The sequence below is a fragment of the Mycteria americana genome, chromosome 3 (assembly GCF_035582795.1).
Source record: "Mycteria americana isolate JAX WOST 10 ecotype Jacksonville Zoo and Gardens chromosome 3, USCA_MyAme_1.0, whole genome shotgun sequence".
NCBI lineage: Eukaryota > Metazoa > Chordata > Aves > Ciconiiformes > Ciconiidae > Mycteria > Mycteria americana.
In genome coordinates this window covers 42050176-42072821 of record NC_134367.1, presented here as the reverse complement: position 1 = coordinate 42072821, position 22646 = coordinate 42050176, and the positions used below count along the sequence as shown (strand labels likewise).

The 22646-nt window shown below is 40.3% G+C and overlaps 1 protein-coding gene across 2 annotated transcripts in view; it reads left to right on the top strand.

The window, feature by feature from the left end:
* The first annotated feature begins 1287 nt into the window (after positions 1-1287).
* The window catches only part of UBE2J1 (ubiquitin conjugating enzyme E2 J1), a 29573-nt gene continuing 8214 nt past the window's right edge, over positions 1288-22646 (top strand). Inside the window, exons 1-7 of one of the 2 annotated variants that reach the window (XM_075498360.1) lie at positions 1288-1479; positions 11401-11474; positions 13179-13310; positions 13969-14053; positions 15512-15617; positions 18045-18174; positions 22141-22272. In XM_075498360.1, the coding sequence (XP_075354475.1) occupies positions 11415-11474; positions 13179-13310; positions 13969-14053; positions 15512-15617; positions 18045-18174; positions 22141-22272 (645 nt within the window). In that variant the 5' untranslated portion in view covers positions 1288-1479; positions 11401-11414. Of the gene's footprint in view, positions 1500-11400; positions 11475-13178; positions 13311-13968; positions 14054-15511; positions 15618-18044; positions 18175-22140; positions 22273-22646 lie in introns of both variants that reach the window. The other variant, XM_075498359.1, reaches the window with a different exon arrangement.

Genomic DNA, 22646 nt, shown 5'->3' with positions numbered 1-22646 from the left:
AGAGAGAACCACAAGGTCTGGCACCATCCCTTCCCTTGTGCTATAAATGTTATTCACTCTATACATTATTTGTAGAGGTTTGTCCTGTAAAAAGGCAGATCACTTTGCCCTTTTGAAAATTCAGCTACTTGTTAAGGTGGAGTAAAGTTGCTTTATTTATTTATTGCTGTTACCAAAACGTCACTGTGCAACAGAACAGGAAAGGGAACAGTAACGCCTTGTTTTGCAGTTCTGAAAATACGAGCAGGTGAAAAAAATATACCTACTCAACTGTTTTTGTTTACAACTGTTTTCTATTGTTCAATCAAAGAAGGAAAGAGCAAAAGAGAACTAAGACATCAAAACATGAAAAAATTAGTTTTATAAAGATGACTAGGAAGAATATAAAAGTAATGTAGATGAAATTAAGGACAATTCATGAGCTAGAAACAAGAAAAAGCTCAGACATTTCTCATTTACAGCTTGTAGTGAATTAAAGGGAAACTGAGACTGCTAAGAATATGACCACTTTTATGTATTTTATGAATACATTTGTTATGTATTTCCGTAGCTATAAACTGTTGAAAGTGCTATCCCAAGTGTACTGTGGCTGTAACCAGGCGGCAGAGAAACCAAAGTTGTAGATGCAAACAAAAATTCCTCTGGCACTGTGGGATGGACAAGGAGTTCTGCCCATCAAGTCAGGCTCTCGCTGGTAATTCTTGCCTAAACTAACACTCCTTGGTGTATGACACCATTTCAGTCTTTCACAATCCTGAAAACCAACAAAGATGCTACTAAGTCTTACAGTATGGTTAAGTCTTTTGGGCGGGCTGTTGGTGGATGTGCGGGGTCCTGGAAGCCCCTTTTCTAAGCCCCGAGTTTTCAAACCAATCTACTCGTGCTATGCGGTCTGGAGGCACCTCACCCCGGGACCTCTGCGGCTCAAGGCAGCGACGAGACGGGGACGCGGGGAGCATTTTCACTATTGCAGCCTCCACGGCAGAACCGTGGCCTAGCGATTGCAGCACGACGTCCCATCCCGGCTGCGCCTGGAGTCACGGTTCTGCCGCGGGCCCCGAGTGTCATCCATCGCTGCGGGAAACTGGCTGCTTCTTCCACGCCCTTCAACAGAGAAGGCCGGGCAGCTTGTGAATTGTAATTTGCGCAACACGACCATACGGATATTCACTAGCTGCCGTGGCCTGCCGTGCCCCGGCCGCCCACCCCCGCCTGCACGGCCTGCTCCGGGCCCGGCCTGGGCGGGCCCTGCCGAGGGCCACCCCGCGGGGCCAGGCCGCGGGGCGGGGACGGCGCGGCAGGTGCCTCCCTCCGCGGTCACGGCGGGGCCGCCGCCGCCGCTGCCACGTCAGGGGAGTTTCCCGAGGCGAGGCGGGCTGGGCTGGGCCCGGCCTTTCTCCTCCTCCGCCCCCTGCCCCGGTCCCCGCTGCCAGAGACGCTGCGGAGGGAGCGAGCGGTGCCCGCTGCCATGGAGGCCCGGTACAACCTCAAGAGCCCGGGTAGGCGGCGCGGCAGGCCCCGGCGGGCGCCAGGGAGGCGGCCGCGGGCCTCGCCTGCAGGCCGCGGCCGGGCGGGGGGCGGCAGGGCCGGGCGGAGGGTCGGCGGCCGTGCCTTGCAGGCTGCCCAGGCCGCTGCCTTTCGCGGCGGGCGGGCGGGCGGCCGGGCGGGTGTGCCCGCCCCGGGGCCGCCGTGGTTCGCGGAGGGCTTGGGGGCCGGTGCCGGGGCGCGGCGGCGGTGGCGGGGCCGGGAATCGCCTCCCGCGGCGCGGCGGGACAGGTGCAGCGGCCAGGCCGAGGCCGCGGTGGGGAGGAGGGATGGGGGCCCTGGGCCGCGGCGGTGCTCGCGGGTGTGGGTCGGCGGCGCGCCGGGGAGGTGGCAGCGTTCGGGTGGAGGCCGGCCGGGTCGCTTCCGCTTCCCAGTGCGATGTCGTTGAAAACTCCCTCCGAGCTGTCATGCGGTTCCAGACACCCTGGCTACTTCGTGTGGGGGTGTGCGCCCACGCTTTTTTGCTGGTTCGTGGAAGCGTACCTTTGAACTTCTTGTGGGGTGGCTATGCCCTGTTTCCGTGGGTATTGCCTGCTTTCCAAGTAGGTGCGCGTGAGAGGGCAGGTTGCCAACGATAGCTTAGCCTGTAAGTTTGTTTTACAGAAGTGTTACTCTACACACTGTATTTACGCGTGCGTGTGTGTGTGTGTTTGTTCATAGGATTCTGTGTTAAAATTCATGCCTTATAACCCCTAGACTTTCTTTTGAATCCTTGAAGTGAGAGGGATGCCTCAGGAGATGTGGGAGATGTCTTGAGAAACAGCGCTGGAAGAGAAGGTTTTGCTTTGTAGGAAGGGAAACTGAGGACAGGTCGGGTCCTTCCCGTAGGGCTGTGTTGGAGTAGTGGCCCCATACCAGTTGTGCCAGGCTTTGCCTCCTGGGAGCTGCCCACGCAGCTGGCAGCCTGTCACTGCTGAAGCAAAGCCTCTTCCAGAACTTGTAAGGGCTAGTTGGGTTTGTGTGTCGGTTGCTGTCCTGCCCCTGCTTTCCCCTAATCTGGTTTTGGGAAGTAGGTATTATCAGCTTCATATTATTATGATGAATAGTGGCTTTATTCTTTAATCATACTCTCCTATTACCAGCATGGGAGGTGGGGAGAAACTTAACATTATGATGACCTGTACCTTACAAACGTAAATGGCAGGCTTATTTACAAAACGTGCCTTGTGCATGATGTATCTATTGCTAAATTATGTCCCTCACCCTCACACCCAAGTTGCATAACTGAAAGATAAGAAGGATCAGAAGGCAAATGATGCACTCATTATAGTTTAAAATATCAGCAAGGAAGACTTTTTTTTTTTCTTTTTTTTAGGGACATGTGCTGGATATGTTGCGTATGTGAAATTACAAGGCTACACGAACATGGTCACTAGTTATGGTTTGCCACGTCATTGGAAATAGTGGTAGTGTGCTGTATGATGTGTTCCTGGGATCTGGGTGGAGAGGGCAAATATTTGTGGTTTAATTTAGAAATGTTCTTTCCCTCTGTTGTTACTAGTCCCCCTTGTTTTCAAGAGAAAATTATCTTTACTGGTATTGATTTTCAGCACCTATGCTGTTCCATAGCAAAATGAACCTTACATGGCAAAGATTCATACAATAGGTCAATATTGCTTCCCAAAACTAAACATGCTCTCTAGCACATTAATATATTAAATTTTTTCTTTCTATATGGATGCTGAAAGTCTACAAATGATTTAAATCACTATAATGTGATTTATATCACTATAATGTGTTTAAATAAATAAATAAGTTTAAATAACTATATTTAAATCACTATAATGTGATTTAAATCGCACATTTCAGCAGTCACTTAATATGTGTGAAATCTTTAATTTAAAAAGATAGGCAAAAAGGTATTAGATAAATAAGAAAAAAGATTTAAAATAAATATTGTTTCTTCAGCAGTTGTTGTTCATGAAAATAAGTTGATTGTAGCTATGTGTAGCCATTGCATTTAGTCTGGTGCTTTTCTTACTAATCAGGTAGAGAAGCATATGCAATTATTTAGTATTTTTGTGTGTGTTTTACAAATTTCTATCTTGTTACGGTTCCATGTGCAGTTTAGTGATGGTATCTTACACTTGCCATTCAACTGAAGGCTTAAGATGGAAATGTAGAGTACTCTAATATTAAGGTGGTTTTCATTAATGTAAATGCACGGAAATACATAAAAACAAATCCACCATGTTTCCTGTTTCAAATGGTTGTGTCATCTGTGGACTGAAGGGATTATTTTGGTAACTGAGCCCTCTAAGGTTTTAGAACCAGTAGCTGTCCTTGTGCCTGTTGTTCTTGTTGTTCTGACTTGCATAGAGGAAAAACCAAGCTGCTAACCTTTAGGTCTTGGTCAGCTTTAGGGATTTGGAATGCGCTATCTTGAGACAGAGTGAAGAAAATAATTGTTTTGTACCTGCACAAGAAGCTTCTCCTGTTGAAATCTGCTTTTGGACTTGAGCAAACTCTCGTTGCAGATGGTGACTTCCGTCTGTTCAGTAGTTTCAGAGAGAGCAAATACTAACAACTTTAGTATAAGTTATTTTAATGATTATAGTAGGCTTTATCCAAAATATTGTAGAGGAAAACACATTTTAAATAGGAAAAATTTGTTAAAAGAAACCTGTGCTTTTATTGATCTTCCTTTTAAGCCAAATTATGCTGTAGAACTATGACAGGAGCTGAAGTTCTTCTATGGTTGTACAAGGCTACATGGATCCCTCTTCTGTGGGTAGGTGTGCTAGACCAGATTGGTGAATGAGGATCAGTTAGGCTCTCTAGTGCCTTTCTTTTTCGTGTGCTTTCATGTAGACCACATAAAGAGCAATATTGCTACACAGCTTTGTCCTGCTGCTAATTGCTGCTACTCAATATATTCGTCTTCTTCCTTATCCCAGTTTCTCCAGCTAAGGTTAGTTCATCCTAAGGTATCTAAAAGACAGTAGCTCTCCACAACATGAAATCAATTGTTCCCCTGCATGCTGCGTCTCTGTCGATGAGAGGCAGCGGAGCTGGTGCTCTTGCAGCTCCCGGTTTAACATAGGTGCACGTTGTGGCCGCTGCAGGTCTGCGCTTGGTGAGGGTGGTGTGCTAAGCTGCTGCTGGCTCCTGTCAGCGTGTGGGGGCATTCACCTGAAGCTGTCTCCTGACACCATCTATGAACGTGGGTTTTTTTATTTCTTCCCCAAAAGACCATTAATTTTGGAACGGAAGAAATTTCGCATTCCACGCTTCAGGCTTCTTTGTATTGCCTCAATAAGGCAAAGCCTTTTAAGCTGTTGCTTCATATTTTTATGTCTATTTTTGGCACTTGTAAAAGGGCAAGCTATTTTCTGTCTTAGGATTTCAAAATGGATTAGTCAATGTATATCAGCCTGCTACCATATGGCTGATAAACCTCTCCCATCAATATTAAAGCTCAGCTGACTAAAGTACAGCCTTCATCCTCTTCATGCTTCAGGAACATCCCTATTTTCTGACATTTATAAGACAGCTACTTGGAATAATCTCTTTACTTTTTTTTCCAAGAGCTGTGACCCTTAGCCTGCTGCAAGATCAGACACCAAATCTTGTAGTCACTGTTTTTGTAGTGACGGTCTCCCTCTTTCATGTAGGATGTTACCAGTCTTCTGAGCGCCGATTAGCACAGACACACTTGAAGAACTATGAACAGCTACTTACAGTGACTCACATAGAGTCCACAAACAACAGTGCTTTTTAATTTTGTTTTGGGTGGGTTTTTTTGTTTGTTTTCAGCAGAACTCCTCACCTAGAACTTGACTAGTGAGGGCACTGGAGGACTGGGGAGAGTACATGGAGGGAGGCATGGTGCACGTGTCCTGCATTTGCTGCCCAGGGATGGTGCTTTTGGATCTTAGATGCACAGGGAACATAACATGCCGAGATTGTGATCCTCTTAGCTGTCATCTTCAATACATTTACTGCTTTTCCTACAAACTATACTTCTCTCTCCGCTCCATACTTTTTACAAGTAAGAAGTATTCCCTGTCAACAAGCATGCATCAGTTCTTTGTTAATAAAAAACAGTTAATAGAAAATAGCCAGCAGGTACTGCGCTGCTTAGTACCTTCCATGTATGAAATAAGCATAGAATTTTTTAAAAATAAAAAGCGGAATGGATGAGAAAAATTGGTTAAAGCTGAAGACATTGTTTGATCTTAGTGCGTTCAACAAGTGCCTTACATTTGATAAGTTTTATTTCCCTTTGTGCTGACTGAACAGTTGTTTTGAATTGTAACTACAGAAAGAGTCCTGTACTTCCTGCAGTTCTGAGGGAAATGAGGATTAAAGGTCTGTCGTAATTTGTAATGTGGAGCTCGCTTGAAAGTGTGGTAACGTGGTGTCCTGGTTTCAGCTGAGATAGAGTTACTTTTCTTTATAGTGGCTGGTATGGGGCTATGTTTTGGATTTGTGCTGGAAACAGTGTTGATAATACAGAGATGTTTTAGTTGTTGCTGCACTAGTCAAGGACTTTTCAGCTTCCCATGCTCTGCCAGGTGCAGAAGAAGCTGGGAGGGGACACAGCCAGGACAGCTGACCCAAACTGACCAAAGGGCTATTCCATACCATATGACGTCATGCTCAGTATATAAAGCTGGGGAAGAAGAGGGAAGGGGGGAACATTTGGAGTGATGGCATTTGTCTTCCCAAGACAAACCTAAACCATGGCATGTGGGTTTATTTCTAGAGTAGATACCATTGACACTCTATTCTGCAAAAGGATTGTAATTTATATTTCAGAGTACTTTGTCTCAAGCCCCTTTTTTCCCCCTTTTATTGTTTTGAATTCACTAATGATCACATATCATTCACAGGTTCTAAGCTGTCCGGGAAAATTGCATCCACAATGGAGTAGGTGACACACAGTTACCTAGTGACACTGTGCAGGTCACTGTGAACCTGTTAGAGTTTCTGTATGTTTAGATTTAATAAACCATTCTCTAGAGAGTACAACACTACTTAAAAAATACCATTCTCCATATCAGAGAGCTGTAGCAAAAGTATTTCATAACTCTCCAATCTGCTATGACTCTTTGCTTTAAATATGTTTTCTTGTATGCTTTAGTGAGCACATCACTTAAAGTGTTTTTTTGATTTAAAATGTTAAAGCTCGTCGAGTGTTGTCATCTTACAAGAAATCCTGTGTACTTTATGCATAAATTTAATCCTGACTTTTTTTTTTTAATTGTGTGATCCAGTCTTTGTGCAGTTCAACTACTGACTGTGGTTCACTGTTACTTTTCCCCTTACATGAAATGTAAACTTACCTTTAGTAAACAGGATTTTCTTTTGAATGTGAATACAGGCAGTTTGGGTGAATGAATTCCCAGGTGCTTTGGGCTGCTGCAGGGACTGGTGGTGGTGGTTCAGCAGGTGATGCTGTGCACTGTGAGCTCTGAAGTCGCTTGGTGGTTACACCAGCTGTGGGTCAGACACTTTTGGGTCAGTGGTCTGGTATTGAGCGGAGGGGGAAAAACCAAAGCCAGCTGGATTTAAAAAGACTTTCCCAAAATGTCATCCCTGACATATGCATCATCTAATTGAAGGGCCTTGATGCTTGTCTCAAATTGATTGTGCGGTTTCAATTTTTTTATTTTTCTAATATTATTGTCTAGTATTTTTTCTAATTGTAGGTAGTAGCATCATTAATAGACAAACACGTAATGAAGATGACTTGTATTTTACTAATAGCTTAAGTGGGCTGAGTAGTTATAGAACCCTTCATCCCAGAGAAACTTTGTAGGAGTTTTACTAATTCATTGGAAAACCTGGATTTGATAAGTGAATTGCGTCACTTATGCTGTCTTGGTCAGCAGAGCCATGGGAGAAATTACTACTTTTTCTGTATTTCTCCTGAGTAGACCTCTAAATCTTATTTAAAATGAAGAAAACAAAATAATAATAGCAGCCATTTAAAAAAAAATAGAAAGCATTTGCTGAAGCAGTAAAAGCTGTTAGGTTGTTTTATTCCTTTTTTTCCAGATCAGATAAGTCAACTTGAAAGATTAGGAGATCTCTAGCTTTATGCCAGCTGTTTTGGGTTACTTTATTTATTTATTATGTACTTTCTTTTTCAAACAGAAGAACTGAAAATTGGTAGAAAGAAATGGTTGCTATCCATCTGAGGAAGGTACTGTCACACACAACCCATATCACTTAAATAAGAATTTGTTTCACTGATGATCCTGCAGTCATTTTTGTGTGCACAAAATGCTGTCTCTTCAAGTGATGAAGTACTAGGGGCAGAGCCTTGCTGAACTGAGACCTCACCCTCCCTGTGCTTCCTAACTTGGGTTTGATTACAGTGTCACCCACCTCACCTCTACCACTCTCCTCGCCTGGGTCAGTTTCTCCTGTTGAGCTCTTGTACCTGAGTACCACTGCCTTTTGTAGACGAGTTGTGGCAGATCTTCAGGAAGCTTGTAACGGTGTCCGGGTTTCTTGAGTGTTGGAGGGAATTGGAACTTGTATCAGATTTTCTGAACTTCAGTGAGCAAAAGGTCTGCAGCTTTGTTATGCTGAAATAAATCCTGTTATGTTTACATTAATATAATCTTGGTCAGCTCATTTGATTGCCACGTGTACTGTTCACTGATAATGTAAAAATGAACTAAAATCCTTCCTTATTAAATACAGAAGACTACTAATAAAACAAAGGTCTGTAAGGCTAAATACAATTGCTTTATTTTAGGACTATTTTTATTTTCACAATAACAGATTTTTTTAAAAACAAGGCATAGTATTTTACTAAGAGAACACCACTGATGTTCAAATCCTGTCATCTCTTTAAGCAGTAATATTGACATTTATGAAGACTGATCACTTGCATTTTCAGCATACAGAAGGGTTTCCTGGGCCACGAGCTGCAGACTAGTCTGGTTGGGCGTGATAGCAGGAGTACTTGAATGTGACTTCAAGATATATGCAAGAGAAGCAGTTGTGTTGAACAGAAATTTCAGGATAGCTTAAGGTAAACGTTAATAAGAAGTAGGATTTGACCAGGACACAGTTTTTGACAGAAATAAATCTACAAATCATACATGCATATATTACACAAATTTTGCTCATTAATTGTGTTATTCCACCGCTGCTCAATCCTAAAGCAAGCTGGTGGCTTTAAATTAGATTCTCAGATTTTTAACATCCACATTTTGCTTTTCAGAAAAATTCGGCAAGTTTGGTGTAAGACAAGAGGCAGATTGTCAGGCAGAGCCTCTGGCCCATAGCACCCACTCTTTCCTTTCCTCCCCAGAGCAGTGGAGAGCTCCCACACCTCCTGCTGGGGTGGGAACTCTCCTTTGCTCTCTAGAGATAGCCCAGAAACTTAATTTCCTCACTGTTTAACTTCAGTGAACATTACGATAAATTGTTGCTGAGTGTACCTGTGAAAGCATGGTTATTTTTCATGCTGACAGTCATGCCACATTAAAAAATACCTTTATTATTTTGTCTCTAAAACCTATCTTTGACAAATTGAATGTCTTGATTTGAATTTTTTTGGCTTAGTGATACTTTTTGAGTTTATTGACAGTTTGCAATTCTTCATTTTGAATGGGCCCAAACCATTCTCATTTTTCAGAATTGCCATTGCCAAACGTTTACTCAGATTTCTCAGTGTGATTTTAAGTGGGTTGAAATACCATATTTTGCATCAAAGCTCTCTTTAATGAAGTTTGGATAAGAATGTCATGTACTTGTTGCAGGCAGACTTTGTGAATTACGTTTGTTTCTTTCATTGCGGTTTTCAGTAGCCAAAGGAGGGACTGTGTTCATGAATACTGCAGCTATGTTTAAAGAAGAAACAATTTAATGCTTTCTTTGCTGGATTGCACGTTCTCAGAATGAACCTTTATTGGTCCAGGCTGTTCTTTGCAGCCTGTCAGCTGGCATTTTTCAGCAATGTGGAAATAGAACCACAGAATGGCTTGGGTTGGGAGGGACCTTCAAAGATCATCTAGTCCAACCCCCCTGCCATGGGCAGGGATACCTTCCATTAGGTCAAGTTGCTCAAAGTCCCGTCCAACTTGGCTTTGAACACTTCCAGGGATGGGGCATCCACAACTTCTCTGGGCAGCCTGTTCCAGTGTCTCATCACGCTCATCGTAAAGAATTTCTTCCTTATGTTCAATCTAAACCTGCCCTCTTTCAGTTTAAAACCATTGTGCCTTGTCCTGTCACTACGGGCCATTGTAAAAGGTCTCTCTCTGTCTTTCTTGTAAGTCCCTTGTAAGCATTGAAAGGCCACGGTAAGGTCTCCCCAGAGCCTTCTCTTCTCCAGGCTGAACAACCCCAACTCTCCCAGCCTTTCTTCATAGGCATGTACTTCTTTTTCTTAAGATATCCTAGGTTGCTTAATACTGAAAACTTCTTATAAGCAAATTATCTTTGTGGTATACAAAAGCAAAATTATATATTTTGCTGTATTTCGTTCTCCAAGAGTGGAATGATATTTCATATTCTTTCAGCATATTTTATGCTAGCTTCTGAAAATATCTGTAGCTTCTTGGTAATAAAGTAATGCTATGAAAAAATACATACAGTATCACTGTTAATTAAATACAAAAATATGTTAAAAAAACATGCTGTAAACTGCTTCCATTTTAAATTCCACTTAACAGGAGCCCACCTGCTTGTTGTCCCCACCTGGCTGCTGACTCCGTTACTTCTCAGTGCAAACCCTTGGTTTCTGTGTTTCTGCCTGCCAGCTGCTGGCACTCGGCATCCAGGGCACAGCCTTGGCACTAAAGCGGTAAAAAGGCTGTTCCTTTGGGGACAAATCTGAAGTGCCAATGTGCACTGCCAAAGATCCTGCGGCCAGTTTTAGGCTGGTAGGCTGGGTACAAACCTTTCTCTGAGCGTCGGTAGACTTTTGTAGAATGGTCTTGAAATTTTTTTTTTTCCCTCTAGTATTTGGCTTTCCCTCAGTTAACATGGGTGACTGCACGTGATGCTGATATGGGGGGACTGTATTTCTTTTCTATCTTGGTCCCTCGTTTGGGAAATCTCAGTAACAGAGTTGTCTGCCTTGTCCACGACTATTCTGTCTTCGTTAGGCTTTGTTATATATGTTCTTAGTTTTCTCATGGTTACCCTTTTGCTTCATGGAGTGTTCACTCCTGAATTAGCTCATCCTGGTGCGTGCCACTTCTTCTGAAGGCAAGTGTCCAGGCTTGTTGGCTGTGATGCAGTGCTGGGGCCAAAGCCTTTTCTGGTCCAGGCTGGTTTTCTTATTATTCCTGGCTAATGAACTGGTAAATCTTAATGCAGATGAAAGAGACAAACATTTTTCGAGCGGAGCCCGGATGCTGCTGCCTGTGACATGACCTCGTGACCTCGTGGGCATTATTGTGACCTTCTTTGGAATAATTAAGGGAGTAGTCATGTAATAGTCGTGAGAGGTGTCAGGATAAAGCTTTGCAGCAGTTGTTTAAAGAAACACATGATGTCCTTTATGATAAAATATTGAGGTTATTATCCTTGTACATCTTCTATTTAAAGTCTGAAACTCCGTTAATGACACCTATGTTTTTCCTCATGTCTTTGGTGCAATTAATAATGTGAGACTACTTTAGTCCCAGTGTTCAGTGTTGAGAAACTCTGTGACCATGCAACATATTTTTCATAACTTTGTGCTTGTATAACTCATTTAAGATTTATTCAGCGTGTGTAATTTATATTGTGTCTCAGATTATTAACTCCAGTGAAGAAGCTGGGATGTGCTGACAAAGACTGGTTAGCTGGAAGGAGCTCTTTAAGAAATTTTTATGTATTTTTGTATGCAATGCGTATTAATTTTTTTCTTTATTTTCATGTCTTACACATTCTCTTTTTCAGCTGTCAAACGTTTGATGAAAGAGGCTGCAGAACTGAAGGATCCTACAGATCATTATCATGCACAGCCTTTGGAGGTTTGTTTCTCTATATGTTTGCAAGAGCTTGTAATTAGGCTGTGTTATTAATATATACTCTAAATTCTCTGTATGCATATATATTTAAAATGTACATATTTAGATACTAGCAGACCTTTTAAAATTGATTCAGTTCTTTTTTTTCCTATGATGGAAATCAACACTCTAATGGTATTGCAATTCCAAGTTGTTAGTGAAAGTACATAATACCAGCTTTACATTGCACTTGAGTAATTTTATCGCACAGGTATAATATGTTTATTCCCCCTCCTCCTTCCTGAGACTACATAAATGCATTATGTTTAAGTTAAGCTTTTTACACCCAAACCTGACATCTGGCTCAGTTGCCGAGTTGCTCAACTAAACACTTAAGCCTAGGTGATCTATGAGGATTCACTATTTTGCATACAAAAAACCTGTAAAAAATGTAAATGGGTGCAATTCTGGATGCATTGTAAGAGAGAATGCTTAGATTCCACTTGAATAGTAGCTTCTTGAAGTCTTCTAAACACCCAATTAAGTTTTTGGGCTGAGAGGACAGTGAAGTTCTGGTGGTTAGAAGCTTAAACAGATTTCACTGGAGTAATAAAAAAGGCGATGTTCTGTGGTATTCAGTTCTGGGGTTTGATTTAGGTGTTCACAGAAATGCATAGCATACATGCTTACAGAAAATAGCATGTTCCTAGGTGCTATAACATATACCTTATTATTGACTAGTTTTTGTCTGTACCTTGTGTTTCCCCTTCCTGTAGTGAAATGTAAGGTTTAATTCATATTATTACTTGTAACTTACATGAAGGTCCTATTTCTGGGTTAGAACAGCGACTTTCTGGGAAGAGAACAGTGGCAGATGAAAGGAAATGCTGGAAATATTGACAGTTACCTCCCATCCTTGAAAAAATTGTAACTAGGTGGGCAGTCACAGCCCTGTGATACCAGTGTTCAGCATTAGTTGAGAGATCTCGTTCACTGACAGCAAGCCTCATTTGGACTCCTCTCCTAACAGTAGGTGTTGTTCTGCTTGTGGGCAAGCAGGAAGTTGTGGGCATCATGAGATCCGATACATAAAGCCAAACCCAGAACCCCAAAGAAATAATGCTTAAAGAGAAGTTTTTTATACGTCCAATGAAAATAATATTCCAAATTTCGAAGTGTACCTGTTGTACAGTAAGGCACAGTAGTTGTTTCAAAATTGTTTATGGAGAAGCAAAAGATTGGGAATTCTCTGGGGTGTGAGTCAAGTCCCTGTGTTCACTTGGGCATGGAAGGGGCTTTGGGGAGGCTGTCATTAATGTTCTTTCTTGGGGTGGATCTCCCCTCGGTTCTCCAGACATCATTATTCACTGGGGTAAAGACCCAGTTTTCCCTTAGTAGACTCAGTTTTCCATCTGTCAGGTAATAAAACTCTTCTTATAATTGATACAACTAGAGTGAAGAGCTTGAATAATGAATTTAAGGGTTTCAACAAAGCCATTGTGTAAGAAAATTACCAGAAGGCTACAATAGTTTATCCTTTTAACCAGAACCTTAGTAGTCTGTTGGTCGTCTTACTCTCCATTTGATTTTGCCTTCTTAAAACTTTGCTGTGCACTGTTTCTTTATCCTGTCCTTGTTCAAGAAAATGGTGTTTAGTTGTCTACTTCTTTGACACACTCTTTTCTTTTTTTTTTTTTTTTTCTTCTCCCTTTGGTGGGGGCATTTTAGGATAATCTTTTTGAATGGCACTTTACTGTTAGAGGTCCTCCAGATTCAGATTTTGATGGAGGGATTTATCACGGGCGAATAGTGCTACCACCTGAATATCCCATGAAACCACCCAGCATTATTTTGCTGACGGTAAGCATGTTTACTAGTTTTTCCTTTTTACATGATCAATTTAACTGTAGGTGTCTGAAAGAGAGATTCTTGGCATTTAAGGTAACGTTATTTTTGTAAGAAAGGTGCATAGTACATCTAATGCTGCCAGTTTAAGACCAAAAGTCTTCCAAGGTGACTTCGGTATTCTGTAATTCCATGAAGCTTTGCACCTAATAAATGGAAGTTTTCTCCAGGAGTAATCGCATTGCTGATGTGATTGTCTAACCTTCTGTTCTCTCCATGGGACCTCTTGGTCTCTGTTGGAGACATTGGTCACATGTAGGAAGGCAGACCTATGGTTTAGGGCAAAGGCCACATTTGTGCATAGTTTCATAGAGCTATAGCTTTTCAGGCTCTCTCCATGTAGTATGTGGGTTACAGGAGCAACAGGCAAGCCACCATGCCACACTGGGACACGTGAGGTATAAGTTAAAGGTTTCTTCATGCATGAATAGAGACAGATGGCAGACTTCTTTGTTCAGAAAGCTGAATGCCGATTTTGTGAGGTTGGAAGTCATATAATTGTCAAGTATTGTTTGCATATAGATTTTGTTAGATGATGATTTTTAGAACTTGTACCAAAAATCAAGAGTTAACTTCCACCGTGCTTTATTATATCCTCCTTCTTCCTTTGAAGGCAAATGGCAGGTTTGAAGTGGGGAAGAAAATTTGTTTAAGCATCTCAGGGCATCATCCTGAAACATGGCAGCCTTCATGGAGTAGTAAGTAACAATTACTTGGAAAATGTTACCCCCATCAAGCAACTAGATCTTTAAACTGAAAAAAATTTCACAAAGAATGTTTATAGTGGAAGAGAGACAGATTTTGAGGGAGTAAGAGTATGGGAGAATTTGAGAAATGTAAAGTCATGAAAGAGCAATGTAGGAGGATTTGGGAATGGTATTAAATAAATGCGGGGTGAAAAGGTTGAGAAACTGGGGGGTGATGGTAAGCTCTTATTTATTTGGATGCACAAGCATTAAGGATTCTCAGAGTACTTAGAATATTCTTTGGTGGTTGGGGTTGGTTTGTTTGGGTTTTTTTTGTTTTTGTTTTTGTTTTAATTGTTCTTACAAGAATACTTTAAATTCTATTACTTTACCCTGTTTTTGTATAATCACTAAAACCATCTTGAATATTGATAGAGGGGAGTGTGGTCAGCTTTTAATTCTGATGCTGTACTTCTGAACACTCAAGAGGAAGGACAATATGGTCTGAGTTCAGAGTAACTGAATGTTTTCTACCTTTTTTTAAAGTTTCATTATCACAGAAGTTGAGAGTTGGCACAATTCCTCCAAGGCAATATTTCTGTGTTTATATAATTTTAGTTTTGCTGAGTACAGTAGATCAATTATTTCTTTGGATATCAGTTGCACTTTTAAAATATGTTGATAGGATCTTAGGAGTTTTCTAGCAGACCATTCTTCAACTTTTGTAAAGTCTCTTACGTTTTTTTTAAAGAGTAGAAAATACTGTCTTCTAAGTAGGAGGTGTAAATATCCTAGCTCTATTTTGTAGTACTTATCTTCATGTGATATTTATTTACCAAATCTATTAGCAAAGTGTCTTGAATTCTTAAATTCTATGACTATGTAAAACAACATTGAAGGATAGGTATTGTCAAAATATATGTTTTAGATGACAGTTTTGTTATGATCTGTTATTAGTATTTAAGTAAGCTTCTTCCCTAGCATGATGACATGAAACGAACAAATTCTGCGGTACATTGCATAAAAGAAAACCACTGAGCTTGTGTGCACTAAATTGCAGAATTCGTGTCTAATAAAAAACACTCACAAAAAGAAGAATGCCTTATGAATCCTCCTCTTCTTCCCCCCCCCGATTTATATGTTAATTCTGCCTTACCTTTTTTTCTTCAGAGCCCGTTTTTAAAGTCTGGAACTCTAATCTTTATATTGATGCAACATTTATCTTTTCTTCTGTGTGTTGGCTGATGGAAGAATAAGGCCTTACCTTTCATTTATAATGTGAAGTTTTAAAAATTAAGAAAGCCTTGCTGTGTACCAAAAAAACCAGTGCTGCTTGTATGAAATTCAGAGTACTCCTTTGAACAAATTGAAGTTTTGCAGGCAGAACTACAACTTTTCTGTACTGAGTGTAGAGTGAGATGAAATCAGTTGTTTCTGCAACCTTTTTTTGTATCTGTTTTCCCATTTTAGTAAGAACAGCTTTACTAGCCATTATTGGATTTATGCCAACCAAAGGTGAAGGAGCAATAGGATCTCTAGATTATACACCAGAAGAAAGAAGAGCTCTTGCAAAGAAGTAAGCACTAAGTTTGTTACTGTAGGTACATATATATGTACTCTCTTTTAGGGTACGGCATTGAGTAGAGAGTAAGTCACTTCAGTCTGTTCTCTTGCATTTATTCCAAATATAAAAAAGTTCTATGACTTTTATATTTTTTTTTTCCCTGAACATTGTGCAAACTTGGAACTTAGTCAGACAAAATACTTTTGAGGGGGCTGTGTTCCTTCCAGCATTGTGTGGTCAGATTAGAGGTTCATCTGAAATTCAGGCTTAGAGATGTAATTAACACTGTGATACAATGATAATTGCAATGTGGAGGGAAAATGAGTATGATGGAATTGATAGTAAGTGTAAGTGGGGGAGAAAACAACCAAAACAATGATGCATCATTTTCCTTAAGTAAATAATAATGAAACAATGACAAAAAATTCTGAAGCAACTGCTTCTGAATGATTTTTAGGAAATTTTTTAATTAGATTTGTGACTATGAGGAAATGATTAGATTAGTGGACAAGGGGAAAGCAGTGGATGTTGTTTATCTTGACTTTAGCAAGGTTTTTGGCACTGTCTTCCTTACCATCCTCATAGAGAAACTCATGAAGTACAGCCTAGGTAAGTGGAGACAGTAAGGTGGATTAAGAACTGGCTAAGCTGCCTGGCTCAAAGGATTGTGGTAAGCAGCACAAAGTCCAGCTGTCACTACTAGTATACTCCAGGGGTCAATACTGGTGCCAGTGCTATTTAGTGTCATTAATGACCTGGGTGATGGGGCAGAGTGCACCCTCAGCAAGTTTGCTGATGATACAAAGCTGGGAGGAGTGGCTGATACACCAGAAGGTTGTGCTGCCATCCAGAGGAACCTCAAAGGGCTGGAGGAATCTCATCAAGTTCAACAAAGAGAAAAGCAAAGTCCTGCCCCTGGGGAGGAATGATGCCAGTCAACCAGCTGGAAAGGAGCTTGGAAGGGGAGGACCTGAGGTTCCTGGTGGACACCAAGGTGATCATGAGACAGCAATGTGCCCTTGCAGCAAAGGCGGCTAATGGTATCCTGGGCTGCATTAGGAAGAGCATTGCCAGCAGGTTGAGGGAAGTGATCCTTCCTCTGTACTCAGCACTGGTGAGACATCTGGAGTGCTGGGTCCAGGTCGGGGTACAAGAAAGATATGGACTTACTGGAGCAAATCCAGTGCAGTGCCATGAAGGTGATTGAGGGTCTGGAACATGTTTCATACAAGGAGAGGCTAAGAGAGCTGAGAGTCTTCAACCTGGAGAAGAGAAGGCTCAGGGGATCTTATCCATGTGTACAAATATCTGAAAGGAAGGTGTAAAGAGGGCAGATCCAGGCTCTTCTCAGTGGCATCCAGTGCATGGCAGGACAAGAGACAGTGGGCACAAACTGAAACCCACAAAATTCAGTCTGAATGCAAGAAAACACTGTTTTACTGTGAAGATGGTCAAAGCACTAGCACAGGTTGCCCAGAGAGGTGGTGGAGTCTCCATCCTTGGAGGTATTAAAAATGTGACTGGAAACAGACCTGAGCAACGTGCTCTGCTTGACCCTGCTTTGAGCAAGTAGACTGGACTAAATGATTTCCAGAGGTCCCTCCCACCCTCAACTATTCTGTGATTATCCTTAAATGAAATCTTATACCTGTGGGGTTTTTTTGGTCTTTCTTCTTTCCCTGTCTGAGGAGGAGAAGGTACTTGAAAGACCATATCCCTATCTTACAAGCAAAGTTACTGTATTCCAAATTGTAACTGGTAGCTTATTTTGCAGGCAGAAGTGAGCTTATTCTGCCTGTATTCTGAGCCAATCGGAAGCTCCAGCTTTCCTGTTAGGATGGCACTGAGTCAAAGCTAATAAACCCTGCCAAGAGGTAGAGTTTAGTGGGTTGGTCTTGATACTGTGCCTGATACTATCAAGGTTGGTCTTGATCACAGCCTGATACTATCAAGGCTGTGTGGTTCCCCATTGGCTTGGAGAGCTGCCTGCAGCATGCCCTATAGACAAATTATATGTGCAAGAGAGGAAAGGTAATGCTCTCGTAGAAGCTGAAATTCCTGGATTTGAGGTGCAAGCTCCTGAGTCTAATTTAATATTTGTAGTAACAGTTAGATCTTTATAATTTACAATTTTAATTTGCTGCAGATATAAAGTAAGTTTTAAAATTGTAACAAATTATTAATAAAGTATAGATAATAGCAATATGTCAGTTGTTAATATTTTCCTAAATGACATGAGAGAATATGTATTTGTCGTATAGATAATTCTCAACATATTTTTTTAAGATAGTGTGATTTGGGGCAGGGGGAAGTACTTTTAAGCTACTGGTCTTGACACCACTTGTCTTTCTGTGGATTGTTTTGCAAATAGTTTGTTTAAACAAGCACACAAGAACATTATGAGAACATGCTATTCTGGGCTATGTCATTTGTGGCCAGGTCACAAGACTTCTGTTGTGAAATGTGTGGCACATCTATGAAGACAGCCCTCTTACCACTGACATCGAGAAGCGTGTCAAGCCGGGCGGACAAGGAGGCTAAAGAACTTGCCAGACAAATTAGCTTCAAGGTGAAGTTACTGTTTAAATTTTTATCTCTGTTGTATAGAATTAAAAAAAAAAATACTGAGGAAAAACTTGTGAATTGCAGAACCATTCATCATTTCATAAACATTCATCAATCACTATGTGGAAACCTGTTTTTTTACGACAGTCTGAAAGAGAAAAATAGGAGTGGATCTCTGGCAATGTGCCTATTAATAAATTGTGCATCTCAAGCACTGATTGATTAGTTTTAATTTCAGTGGTGAGCACTGTGGTAAGAACTGCCTAACTATGTTGCTTTTACTTCCATGTTTTCAGTCACTAATAACTTGATTAAATTCTCCAGAATTAGTCTTATCATAAAAGTGTTAGGAAAGTTTGGGCAAAGCTAACCTAAATTTTTTTTCTTCATGATATTTCTCCCCCTCCCCCCTTTTGGCTTATGGAAGGAATCAAACATATTTCTACTGAAAAATGGTTGCAAATTCTTTTGAACTACTCTGCAGCTGAAGATACTGAAAGTTGAACTCTGGTATGGAAGTTTTTGTTACCCAAAAAATGCATTCTCTAGCTTGTGTTTCAGTGAAAGTAAGGTTTGTTTAGCCAAATACGTGCCTTAGAAAATTGCATGTCTTGCATGCACAGTGGTTTTTTTTTCACTGGGTTTTCCACTAAACACTTAAATCAGCCACTAAGGAAGAATCCTGTGCATGAGGGCAGAAAATGCCAGTGAAATATATTATGACAATGTGGCATTGGTGCAGAATACATCCTCGCTAAGGTCAGGGATGCTAATATATCCCCTTTTATCGCCAGTGTTCTCCTAACGCTATCCTAAAGACTACTTTTTTTTTTGTGTATGCCATGAGGGTAAAGATTGCCTCCTACTGAGCATTACTGCCAGTTTTGCAGGACCTGCGTATTTCTGTGCAATCTCACATCTAGACATGTTGATATGATTGGGTCTGTGTGTAATAACGCTTACAATAAAAACATCTCAAAATATTTTACAAAGATGAGAAGATACAGGGACAGAGTTTTAAAGTTGAGCTACTCGGAGAAGCAATGAACTTGCCTGCTCCTGGCTTTTTTACAATATATAAGGGTTAAAAAGTGTAGGATTAATTTTTACTTAAAAACTGCTAATCTTCATCACAGAAATTCTAGAAATATCAGAGTACAATTTTTAAAATTTTTTTATTATTATTATTTTTTTAGAAAGAACTCTTAACTTACATTTCATACCTTTTTCAGTTTTAAAATGAAAGACGTAGGGACATCAATCTCTAAAGAATATTGGTGCGTTCCATGTATCCACATACTTAACTCCACCTCCTAAGAACAAGCGCTCAGCAAGGGAAAAATGAACAAAAGCCTCAGGTTTCTACAGCCTTTTACAATCCATTGTGGGTTTTTTACAAGGTAAATCAGTTCTGTCCTCTGGTTGCGCCTTCCCTCTGTTTCTCAAATCAAATTTTAGAGATTGGGTTTTTTTAAGCTTCCTGCTTCTCTGCTTTGCTTGACTTTCTTATTGTTTGTTTGATTGATGTTAGGCTGAAGCATTTGATTGATGTGGTTTTAGTAAACTAATAATATGAATTACTAGCAGGGAATACGAAAGTTTTTAATCATTTGCATATATTCCGTGTCAATTTATGGGGTAAGATTTAACATCAGATTGCTGATTGAGCGTATAATTTGAGAGCGCCTCTGTACTAGCAAACATATTAGCAATCTGTGCATTATCTTGATCCTTAAAGAAGAGATTTCCCAACTTTTTCTAGATGATCCTGGGATTATGAGAAATTATTTCATACCAGCCTTAAGCAAAATGCTAACTTTTAAAAAAAACTCCATGTGTGGTATTGAGAAAGGAATATGAAATTCAGGAGAAAAAATAACAAACCACGTTTCCTCACTACAGTTTTCCTGCTTCTGTGAGCCTCCACCTTTGTTCCTGTCTGTTTTAATAGAAAATTACTTTTTTTTTTTTTTAATCAGCTTTACATTGACTTGCAAATTGTTTTGTGCATTTTAGGTGCTCTATACCATAAATTCCATTCCACTTAAAAGAAAAAAGAAAAGAGAGATGACTAATAGCATACACGTTACTGTAAAACAATATGGCTTATCTACATGTTGCCATCACAAGGCATATTTTGCAGTAAAATTAATTCTCCACTCATCCTCATTACTGTGTTTAAATATGTTGATCTTCTTTCCTTGATGTCTGTGTTCTCTCCAGCTTTTCTGGAAGCAGAGCTAAGGGCTGGAGAAAAAAGAGACTAGGTGACAAAAAAGATATTTCAGTTTTGGGAACTTTCAAGTACTTTATTTTTTTGAATGTTAGTCTGACTTCAGTCTAGCATACCAGACTTACTTTCATAAACTAAAATAAATCAAATTTTGTAGTATATGTGCTTTATAGAGATTAACAGTAAAGATGAAATGAGCTCTTCTTGGAAAAAGCAGAAGTATGAAAAGCAGTGGTCACAGGTTCCAGGGAAGGAACTTACAACTGGATATGGGAAAGGAAAATTCACCCTGCGGGTTTTCAAATGCTGGAGCAGGCTACCCAGAGAGGCTGTGGAATCTCCAGCTTTGGAGATGCTCAAAACTTGACTGATCATGACTCTACTTTGAGGAGGCAGTTGGACCAGGTGACATCTAGAGGTCCCTTCCAGCCTAAATTATTCATAATCCTGTGTTGTCTTGTTGCTGGTCCCTATTTGAGTCATAACTTGTCCTATCTAATACTAGAGTTCATAATAGTCAAGTGCAAAAGCGAAGCAGTGTTGTCAGATTGTAAGTATTTTTAAATCTTAAATTCATCTTTAGGTTGTTTCAGTGACGTATTTTCAGATTCTCCTGAGATAATATACAACAAGAAACAGGGAAGTTAATTTCCTCACACAAAATAGTATCATGAAAGAATATTGTTATCTTGTTATCTTATCAGCTTCTTATCACCATTGGTTGGTTTCTAATACACTGTTTGTATTTTACTACTACTACCACTACTTACATCTGCATTCGAAGACAGGTATTAGGTTCGGAATTGTCATCTTTATAATAAATAGAGGTCTAGATATGTGACTTGGGAGGTGACTTGCTTGCTGATAAAATTTATACATATTAAAAAAAAAAAAAAAAAGTCATGACTAGATCAATTTTTAAAGTGTTTCAGTTCAGGACTATGTTGCTATGTCCTTTTCCATTCCCAAGGGATTATTGCAGGCATATATACTGTTTTAACAAGAGGTTTGTTCATGGTGATCTACATGTCACTACTGATCTCTTGTCTCAAATTTCCAAAAGCATGAAACAAATTCTGGGATTTGATGCTCATTAGACATTTTATAAATGCATACAGAAGCAGTATTATAAGACTTGCATTTTTTCTTTTGCTCTGCTTGTGCTGAAATTTAAATACCGGAGACTGAGGTATGCGTGCCTGACACCGTGTGGTGCTGTGCATATATGCCCACTCTGGCTGTGAGGCAACTTTGGTACTAGAACCAGTATGGCCACATTAAATTAGTACTTACTGGAGGCTAGTTAGCCCTGCTGAGAAACAGGCTATATTAGTTCACTTGTAACAGCAATAGTTAGCATTCACTTAAGGACATGAGAAACAGAAGTTTTTAAAAATGGTGTTATTTCTCGCATAATGTTGTCCTGGATCTTCTAAAGAATTTTCTTTTTTGCTGTATACCTCTGTGCGTTTTTTGAATGTTACACCTGTTGTTATGTGCAAACAAACTTAATATTGTTTTTTAAACTGAAGTTTGCACATCTATAATTTTATTGCTAAAGAATGAGAATTTCTTAAACCTGTTGGTGTGTCACTGAAATGCAGCGGGTGTACTTGATTTTACATTTCAGTAAGTCTTATATTCTCCATACATTAAGATACACATTCCAAAACGAGCCAAATCTTTTTGGAGCAATTTTGATCTTGTCTCTGAAGCGTACATGTGTACTCCTTGTAGGCAGAAGCCAATTCATCCAGGAAGTCTGATGCTGGACCCTCAAACACGTCAGGATTGAACCACTCTGCCGCTTCATGTGAGCCCCAGCAGGATGGTGCAGCTAGAGCATTCCAGGATCCAACGAGTGCAACGGTATGGTCCGTCTTTGAGCTTTATCAGTGCAAGTACAGCCATAGTCCGAACGTGAAATCGGTACTATGAAGCTGATTGGAGGCTTCATTAAGAGTACGTAGTTCATACATTTCCTCTATAGCTTCTGCATACTTCTATATAAAATCTGTGTAAACTTTAGCAAATAGTATGCAGAATCACTTTTAGAAATAGTGATCTCTTTGCTTTCACTTCTTCTCTTAAAAACAATAAATAATGTTCTCTTAGCAATTCTTGTTCCCAGTAGTTCCTTTAATGTATGGGTTAACAGTTCATTAAAATATTATGGTGTCTGAAGTACTACAATTTACCATCTGCATAATATATCACAGGTTTTTGCAATAGAATTCTTAGCC